The sequence below is a fragment of the Limulus polyphemus genome, unplaced genomic scaffold (assembly GCF_000517525.1).
Source record: "Limulus polyphemus unplaced genomic scaffold, Limulus_polyphemus-2.1.2 Scaffold318, whole genome shotgun sequence".
Taxonomy (NCBI): domain Eukaryota; kingdom Metazoa; phylum Arthropoda; class Merostomata; order Xiphosura; family Limulidae; genus Limulus; species Limulus polyphemus.
In genome coordinates, this window is record NW_013665928.1 from 189,102 (window position 1) to 199,826 (window position 10,725).

General features: G+C 31.7%; 1 protein-coding gene across 3 annotated transcripts in view; it reads left to right on the plus strand.

Moving 5' to 3' along the window:
- The window catches only part of LOC106457336 (kinesin-like protein KIF2A), a 58,666-nt gene extending 49,483 nt beyond the window's left edge, over positions 1-9,183 (plus strand). For all 3 annotated transcript variants that reach the window (XM_022383215.1, XM_013916738.2, XM_022383216.1), the window contains exons 20-22: positions 610-682; positions 4,180-4,242; positions 5,257-9,183. In XM_022383215.1, the coding sequence (XP_022238923.1) occupies positions 610-682; positions 4,180-4,242; positions 5,257-5,348 (228 nt within the window). In that variant the 3' untranslated portion in view covers positions 5,349-9,183. The remainder of the gene's footprint in view (positions 1-609; positions 683-4,179; positions 4,243-5,256) is intronic.
- Positions 9,184-10,725: the final 1,542 nt, after the last annotated feature.

Below are 10,725 nucleotides of genomic sequence, written 5' to 3' on the forward strand. Positions count from 1 at the left end.
AACCAATGGTCCAAAATAGTATACAGCTTCTTGTCCGATAGTGTTAAACCAATGGTCCAAAATAGTATACAGCTTCTTGTCTGATAGTTTTAAACCAATGGTTCAAAATAGTATTCAGCTTCTTGTCTGATAGTGTTAAACCAATGGTCCAAAATAGTATACATCTTCTTGTCTGATAGTTTTAAACCAATGGTTCAAAATAGTATTCAGCTTCTTGTCTGATAGTGTTAAACCAATGGTCCAAAATAGTATACAGCTTCTTGTCTGATAATGTTAAACCAATAGTCTTACATCAAAATTAGGGATGGCAATGAAAATAGTCCTTGAGATACTTTACACAAAAATTGATCATTTACTCAGTACTAGTTAAATTTCAGTATTTAATAATGAATGAAAAGTATTGTAAAAAGCTCATAAAGAAAAGAAGAGCAGAATATGTTTTTGCAATAATTTAGTTTACTACAGTTTTGTTTCATTTTTGATGTTACGTCCTAAATAAAAAATTTATAGAAATTAATATATTGTGTGTTTGATAAAATTTCCTTAAAATAGATTTTTTCTTACTGTTTCTGGATATACTTTGATTTCATTATTTTATTTTATTTTCAGTCATCTGACAAATGGTTACAAAAAGATAAAGACCTGCTTACAATGGCAAATGAAGTAGATTATGATGTAGATGGTAAGATCTAAATGTGTTGTAGTATACTATGGCTTATGTTGTGATTGTATTCATGTGTACATGATGTTTTAGAAGTTCACTGACTGGAAAATAATGCAAAGATAAAGAGGTATAGGAACATAGTTGTTAGTGTTATGGAGTGAGTGAAGCAATCTGGGCCTACTCTGTGACAGTATCATTCAGGGTCACCTTAAAGTCATGTTGTTTATAAAGTTTATTCGTACACATCAGACACCCAGAATGTTCATGACAAAGATGAAAAGGTATAGGAACATAGTTGTTAGTGTTATGGAGTGAAGCGATCTGGGCCTGCTCTGTGACAGTATCATTCAGGGTCACCTTAAAGTCATGTTGTTTATAAAGTTTATTAGTATACATCATACACCCAGAATGTTCATGACAAAGATGAAAGGTATAGGAACATAGTTGTTAGTGTTATGGAGTGAAGCGATCTGGGCCTCTCTGTGACAGTATCATTCAGGGTCACCTTAAAGTCATGTTGTTTATAAAGTTTATTAGTATACATCATACACCCAAAATGTTCATGACAAAGATGTAGAAAATAGAAAAAAATGAAATATTTTAAACCAAAAGTTACTAAAATCACTACTCGAGAATAGTAGTTACAGATATAAGTACACCCCTTCCATGCATATAGAGTTGTGCTACAGAAGATTGAAATCTAACCATGACAAAGGTTGTTACACAACCCTAGGTTGGAAGTCAGCAGTTTGCATTAGCATATCTTGGCACCTTTGAAAGGTTAAAGTGTTAAAATAAAAGCTCTCTACATAAGATACCACATTGTTTTGCAGCTTCTCCAAAGTCATCTAATTAATGGCACAGTATTCAGTAGAGGAACAGTTTAATGTAGGCCTGGCCTTCTATGTAGAGAGTATCACCAGAATACCCAGACTGCTTTCAGATTGTATGCAAAATGGTTCCCTTATCAATGTCATCCTTCATACCAGGTGACAGGAAATGTGCGTCGGCAGCTGTGTATTACAGGCTCGTTTACACAAAGAAGCCATGCAGGCAAACTGAAAATAGCAACCATTTTTGATAACGAAGCTGTCATATTGGACAGTACCTTAAATACAGCTGTTATTTGCCATCATTTCCTAATACTGTTAGGATGTTTACCTCATCTGTGTTTATGCATACAACTGTTGCTGTATTATATACACCTTTGCAACTGACATTTTTTTTTTGTGTATGATGCATATTAATAAAAGCTTTGATAGACACAACCAGGAATTACCTCATTTTCTTCTCTATTTCTGAATTATTTGCCTGTCATCAGACTTCCAAATCACCCAGTATAAGTTTCCTTGCTTTAGATAAGATGTTTCATGGCAAGTGTGCTGTAAGATGTTATTGTTTTATTATAGTATAGTATTGATTGTCTACTGATTGAAAGTTTTGTTTAGAAATCCTGAGAAAACCTTAGGACTTTTTTTTTTTCTATCCTGAAAAGGTCACGAAAGATTACAAACGGAGTATTCTCAGGTCATGAAAGATTACAAACAGAGTATTCTCAGGTCATTAAAGATTACAAGGGGAGTATTCTCAGGTCATGAAAGATTACAAAGGGGGGTATTCTCAGGTCATGAAAGATTACAAACGGAGTATTCTCAGGTCATGAAAGATTACAAACAGAGTATTCTCAGGTCATGAAAGATTACAAACGGAGTATTCTCAGATCATGAAAGATTACAAACAGAGTATTCTCAGGTCATGAAAGATTACAAACAGAGTATTCTCAGGTCATGAAAGATTACAAACGGAGTATTCTCAGGTCATGAAAGATTACAAACGGAGTATTCTCATTATTTGTATTTTATATACTTTATACATCACTAAAATTAATACTTTGTTTACATTTGTTTTATTGTATTATGTAAATAAATACATTAATGTGAATTAGTTCTGTAATTGAGCATATTATTTGTGTTACTTTAAACCTGAAATTATTCTTATTTCATTTTTTGAATATGTGTATGACACAAGAAGAAAATCCAGGTCAGCTTTCTTTATCATTCCTATGTATATTGCATGGGAAAAAGTTCTGAACACTTAGCAAAACTCATCATCAAATATATGAATTATGTTTTCCCACAGCGACATTTTTTCTTACCTGTCACACCATTGTATTACCTCTATATATATATAAGTGTATTTTGAGATTGATGAATCTAAAATACAAATGATGTAATTATAACTCGTAGACCCTTTGCTAAAGTGTTGAAACATATCCTATACAAAATGGGAACATAATTTGTTGCATAAAAGTTTGTAAGTTTTGTAACTTTAATTTTCTTTTTTGGCAACCTATTCTAATTTTTAGGTTCTGCAATAACATCATAGGGACAGGCTGTAAAAATGTTTTTTCTTGTTGTCAGTCACTATGAAATTACCAAGCTCTGACTAAGTCAGTGGCTTACATGTAGGTGAAGCAGCCAACACATCGTAACTCATGAAAGTTCCACTTATAACATAAATACAATTAATACTTTTTGGTGTCCAGGAGGCTTTCTAGTGATACTCAGTCTCAACACAAAATTAGCACTTTGGGGACACGGTGACTGCATGATACATAGTTGTATAACTCATGAAAGACCTCATGCCAGCACAAGAGGCCCTCTACAAGTCAACAATTAGAAGCCCTCCCTAACACACACACACAACTGCACCTCTACAGTATAATATAAAATGAAACAATTAGAAAAATGTTTTCATATTATTTTTAATTTTGTGTGTTCTTTCCTTATGTAACATTAGTTGTTGTTTTTGGGGGGTATATTATTCCTGTCCCAAGGCCCTTATAGGCCTGTGTACACAACTGATTACTTTGTCATTATTTGAATATTTTTTTGAAATTCATTTTATCTCTATCCACCAACTGTGCTTACAGTGTACTTATAGGTTGTTTTTTGGGGGGTATATTATTCCTGCCCCAAGGCCCTTATAGGCCTGTGTACACAACTGATTACTTTGTCATTATTTGAATATTTTTTGGAATTCATTTTATCTCTATCCACTAACTGTGCTTACAGTGTACTTATAGCTTGTTCTTATATAGGTTGTTTATATATATATATATATTTACTTATAAAGATTACACTACTGTTTTGTTAATTACAAATAAAATAGTTGTGAGAACAGTTGTTTGGTTGTTATTTTTTAACTTGAGTAGCAATATTGGACTTGTCAACTTAAACGTTTAACTACATGTACATGAATTCATTGTGCCTTTTACTTCTAACTTTTACCACCTCTTTGACAGTGTTAATAACATTACATTGTATACAAATAGAAAAACCTAATAAAAAAGCATCTTGACTTTAAAATGATTGTTTGTTTTTTTCTTGTAGACTTTTAGGGTTTCTCCTTAGTAGTATTGTCCTTTTTGATTTTTTTATACATTCTTTTTAGTTTAGTTACAATGTATATGACTTTTTTAATAATCTAAACTAATGTAACTTGTACTTTTCTAGCATATGCACAACAATTAGAAGAGTTACTTGCAGAAAAAGTGGACAGGTTATCAAAGTTCAAAGGTTGGTATGAGACAGATAATCCAAGTTCAAAGGTTGGTATGAGACAGATAATCCAAGTTCAAAGGTTGGTATAAGACAGGTTATCCAAGTTCAAAGGCTGGAATAACAGTTTATCCGAGTTCAAAGGCTGGTATAAGTCATTTTATCCAAATTCAAAGGCTGGTATAAGGCAGTTTATCCAAATTCCAAGGCTGGTATAAGAGTTTATCCAAGTTCAAAGGCTGGTATAAGATAGTTTATCCAAATTCAAAGGCTGGTATAAGATAGTTTATCCAATTTCAAAGGTTTGTATAAGATTCTATTAAAAAGTAGTCAACCTACACAGTACAAGTTAATGTTACTTTGTGTGAAAGGTTAATGTAGTCAACCTACACAGTACAATTTAATGTTACTTTGTGTGAAAGGTTAATGTAGTCAATCTACACAGTACAGTTTAATGTTACTTTGTGTGAAAGGTTAATGCGACCTTATTTATTTTGCTTGTTATTCAAATTTGACTGCTACATTATTGATGAAACTTCATTTGTAAGTATGTTAGTCTTTAATCAGTGGTAAAAAACTATACAGGAGATCACATTTATACACACTTTTACCAGTGGACCTTCTAATCAAGACTATTGTATGACCTTATTTATTTTGCTTGTTATTCAAATTTGACTGCTACATTATTGATGAACCTTCATTTGTAAGTATGTTATTCTTTAATCAGTGGTAAAAAACTATACAGGAGATCACATTTATACACACTTTTACCAGTGAACCTTCTAATCAAGACTATTGTATGACTTGGTGTAGTTTCCCAATATCAGCATTGACAATTAATGAAAAAACAACAGAATAATTGTACTTAAGCAACAAGTGTAATGTGATGAGAATGTTGTTATTGTGCTTTACGTCACATTTTTACAATCCAAGAAAACAGTTTCAGAAAGGTTCTTATATCCTAGGTTCTATGTAAATACACAACCAGGTTGGAATGGGATGAAAGCTGTTTTTTTTTTGTTTTTTTAACAGAAAAAGTAAAGTCCTTTCGGCAACAGCTTACTGAGGAAGAAAAGATTAGTAGGACAATAACTGAAGACCTGAAAAAGTATGTGAAGCAATGAGCAGTCAGTTATTCACATGGTTAAAGAGAGAGAGAGAGAAATATTTAGCACTACAGACAAATAATGATTTGTTTCATACCAGTATTACTACTTGTTAACATTGTTTGCATATGTATTTTCTGCTCACTGCATTTTTGTCTCTGTGTAAGAACTAGATGTATGAAAACATTTTTTGTAAAATTTTAATATTTGTGAACTACTGTAGTTGCTATGTATGATGTTTACATCTCTGTTGGCTCTGTGTTAAATGTTCTCATTCTATAATATTCAGTAAACAGTGGAAGAATGGATGTATATCTCAGCACATACTGTTTAAAGTCAAAATATTGCTCAGTCGTAATATGATTAAATGTTTAAAAAATTCTAACTTGTTTGCTTCAAATTACATTGAAGTAACTATTAAAGAAGACATAATAACCAATATTGTTCTTTTCTTAGACATTTGACTTGCAATATACATCAATATCAAATGAATCAATAGAAGATTTATCGTTTTCAGCACCTGTTGACAGTAGGTAACAGAACGAAAAAGTAATGTGTGACTGAAATTGAATGTAGGTAACTTGGTTTCAGAATTAAAAGTTAACTGTATAGTAATATCTTTTGGATAATATATTTTATAGGCAGATTGTCACAAAATTTAGAATCTTTTCAATTTTTGTAAAGTGTATAAACTCTTCTCTCAGTTGTTTTTTTTTAAACTATTTACAAAAGTTCAGCAAGTTTTTGTGTATGAATTATTCACTATTTTTATGATATATCTATTTTTAATATTAAAGTGAAAAATATCTGTTGATATCGTTATGATATCTATGAATATATTTTGAAAACTTTTTTTTTTTGAAAAGGTACAGTTCAGTGACGTTTTCTAAAATACTGTGAAAATGGATAAAAAGTGCTTAGATTGGCACAAGGTATGATGGTGTCTTTTAGTTTAGTGAATTTTGTAGAGAAATGAGGTTGTTACCAAGGGAGATATAGCTTATTGGGTACAGACTTACTAAGTCTGGTGACAGTATAGTTTATTTTTTGATGAACTATCTCTCACCATGGTTTTAAAAAATATAGCAAATACACATGAAATAGAAGAAGAAGAAGAACCTCATACAAGTGTAAAATATGGCAGCTTTTTTTCTGTTCAACACAGCCCAGTGTTTAGCATGCCAGACTGTGAAGCTGAGATTCTGTTGTTTGCATCCCATTACTGCGGAAAACAAAATCGTACTCTGCACTTTAGAGCCAGGAGTGCGCTATAAGAATGACAGTCAAAACCTACTTTTCTGTCAAACAGGAGTAGCTCAACAGTTGATGGTGGGCGAGGTTGACTCTGCCTTCCCTCAAAATTAGAAATGGCCAGCACAGATAGCCATCATATAGCTTTGTGCAAATTCCAAGAAATAACTTTTAGTTAAACTAAACCCATTTTCTGTTGCCATATGTATATATGTATACATTAAGATTGAAATTATAAGCTTTTTGTGAAAGCTCTTGTATACACAAACACACCACATGTACAGTCACACACATTATAATTATCATGATGTACTAGTAGACAGAAACAAAGTTTTATTTTATTATGTAGAGATCTGAGATCTTGGAGATGGACCAGTACTCTTTAGAAACACCCTACTGACAGACAGTTTAAAACTGTTATGGTATTATCCTAGGGGACATTTCAAAATTCATTATTTATTTTATAGCAAAGAACCTGTTTTTACTGTTATAATCACTGACAAGACTTAGTTTATCTAAGTTGACAACAGTTGTATATGTACTTTTGAGATGTCTGTAACATAAGGTTAGAGTTGTGATATTACTTTTATTAAAACTTTTTATTTGCTTAGTTAATAAACGAAATTATTTAATAGTCACAATATTTATTCCATTTAGTCCAGTATTAAATCATTGGAGTCCATATAGAAGTTCAAATATTTCATTTTTGTTGTTTTTTTGTTGTATTTATTGAATTCTTGTTGACAAAAGAGACCTGCGGCAAAGCTTAAGGCTCAAGCTGAAAGAAAATATAAAATATTTTGTGGTATTTCATAAGGGAGCTATTATAGAGTATGAAAACGAAATCTCTTATCTGAATACAAAAGAAATAAAAAGATATTCAAATTAGTCTGTGTGCAGGCACTGATTTATCAGCAAAAAAAAATCTGTTTCTACTGTAGCTTTACTCTGTTAGGTAGTTTTTCTGTGTTATGTGTATTTCTGTTTATTTGTCTTTTTATTTACACAAAGTACTTCATTATTTTAGTATTTGTTTTCATTAGAACATACTATAACCTTTATCTTTTGAATTAAAAAAAAGGGTAATTTATATTATTTTATGTATTTGTAAATTTCCGTTGTTCACAATCGTAAAGATGTTAGATAATTGTGATAAAAGTCAAACCGAGTAGGCCAGTTTGTCTTTGTATACAGGGTGAACCGAAAGTTTTAATGAGTTGCAAGGACCTACACATCAATACGTTGTGTGCAGGATAACATATAATTTGTGGCATCAAAGCTTGTAGGTCCCGGGAAAGTAACTTTTGGACCTCCCCGTAAGTCTAGTATTGTGATATTGTTTGCTTCGTACACAAAATAATTACAATTCTTAGTTATATACAGCATTTTCATATATACAGAAAGTTCAGTTTACTTAGACTTGAGTTACATTTTAGCTTCATGTTTTTCTAATTTTATACATTATTTAACAATGGTTGTTCATGGTTGAACAATGGTTTAACAATGGTTGTTCATAAATGTGTGAAGTCAAAGGAAAAATAAATTATTGTTGTTCTGTTGTATTAAACAACAAAACAAAAAAGAAAATTAAAAAGTTAGATATTATTGACCCAAGTTCTCAAACTTCTACTTAGCTGTACAAGATTTCATGTAAGCCTGTTTGTGATACTGGGAATATCGTTTGATGATCTTAAGTTACAATGTGTTTTTATTTAATTCATAAAACTTGTTTGTTTTGTTTAAGTAATCATGTAAATAGATAAGTCTCCAATTTGTTAAATGTTTCAATAGTTACCATAGACCACTGTATATTTAGCTATAAGGGAATTCAGTAAAAAAAAAAAAAGTATAGATATGAGTTAATGACCTTATGACCTCTGAGTTCCATTGAATAGTTATTGAAAAAAGATAAAAACAAGTTTTCTAGTTTAAGGCATAAAAATATTTATTGTATGTTTTGTAAGTCTTATAGCATTATCTACCTGTATGTGCATTTTTAATGTTATTGGTATGCAAATAGTGTATTGGCCATTTTAAATGAGCTAAAATATTTACAATTTAAAGATGATTTGAATAGGCAGTACATTATATATATATATATATATATATATAATAAACAAGTGTATATATATACATAGTAAAATGTAGATATAACCAGCAGATGGTACTCATTGTCTTTATATAATTCAATATTTTTTATTAATCTCGCAAAAGCACCCACTCTGTTAACACACACACACAGTACTACAGAAAGGAGAAGGATGGAAATGGACATGATGCTAGTATCTAGAGAGAACTGATAACTTAAGTTATGGAAAAGCAGTAACTGATTACCTTGTATCTTCTTTGTAGACTTTAGCCTCTCTAGTAAACGTTACATATACTTTAGTGTAGTAGATTTTATAGTCACTGCTACCACTTGTATGTGGCACGTGTTTCTTCTTTGAATAAATTAGTACAGTGAGTAAGATGTTGAAATTTGGGTCTTAACACCGTGACGCTTCAAATATTGTGCTGTTTCTTTAAAAGCCTTCTATGGCTGGTATCATTGTAACAAAATGTAGTGTAATAATTATCAATAAAGATGGAAAAAAAAATTTAATTCAACTTTTTAGTCTTTATTTTCAGAGTTAAAAACACGTGACGTGGGCTCTGTATTCTCCAGTAATTTTTTTTTCTAATAGCAATTTTAATGCAAGTGACGGCTCGGTTAAGGATTTGAAAATGATCTATTATAATGGGCGAATCACGTTGTCCATGTACATGACGTTGTTTTGCTTTAACACTGACGTTCTGTCAATATCTCTTGATTCCTCAATAACAGAAATCCCATCCCACCAAACATGCTTGCCCTTTCAGCCGTAAGGGCGTTATAATGTTCTGGTCAATCCCACTATTCGTTGTTAAAAGAGTAGCCCAAGAGTTTGCAGTGGATGGTGATGACTAGCTGCCTTCCCTCTAGTCTTTCACTGCTAAATTAGGGACGGCTAACGCAGATAGCCCTCGTGTAGCTTTGTGCGAAATTCAAACCAAACCTAAGCCAGAATAGTTTTACTGCTTTGTTTTTATAGGGTTTTCTCATATACCACAATGGATTTGTCGTCCTCTACCTGCAGCGTACTAAAACAATCCAGTAATACCAATACATTGATCTGTCCATTTTCTAGAATGTTTCAATTTAGGCTTAAGTGAACGATTGAAATGTTTATGCTACAGTTGAAACTATCTAGAAAAACTCGTCAAGAGGAGGGGGTGTACTTCTTCATTTAGTATTGATTTATTTCAAGTAAAATCTTAAGCATAAGAAATAAATATAACAAAAAGTGAAAAAAAAACAAACGATGTGGTCTAACAATCATATTTCATGATCTATGCTAATAAAGAAACGACCAGTGTATAAAAAGGTAAAGGTGAAAATGATAACACATTCCTCTGTGTGTGTGTGTTTCTTATAACAAAGCCACATCTGGTTATCTGCTGTGTCCACCGAGGGGAATCGAATCCCTGATTTTAGGGTTGTAAATCCGATGACTTACTGCTGTGTCCACCGAGGGGAATCGAATCCCTGATTTTAGGGTTGTAAATCCGATGACTTACCGCTGTCTCAACGGGAGGCAGTCTCAGATTTAAATAAATTAAATAGCTTAGACGTTTCACATTATGTTAATAAAAATATTTAAGGAGAACCACATGTACTATCATTACTTGACTCAATATCTAAAAAACAAAGTTAATTTAAAACATTATTTACGTTTGAAATCTACTAAAACAATGTGTTCTCATTAATTTGATACGGCATAAAAATTGAAATTTTTATTAGATGAATGAGAAAAAAGTATGAATGATATCTTATATCAAAGTGATTGAGTCCTCATTTACTTCATGATTTATCACGTGAACGTAAAAAAAAGGTATTTCGTAACGTGACTATTTCATAAGTGGGACGATGAATCATATTTGATCACAATAATTAGAAAGTGAATCACTCTCCTTTAGCATTTTTGTAGAGTTATAAAAAGGATCGAAGCCTCCACAGGAATTATTTTTTCCATGGAAAATATAGTTTGAGTTTGTTTTGAATTTCGCGCAAAGCTACACTAGGGCTATCTGCGCTAGCCGTCCCTAATTTAACAGGGAAAGCAGC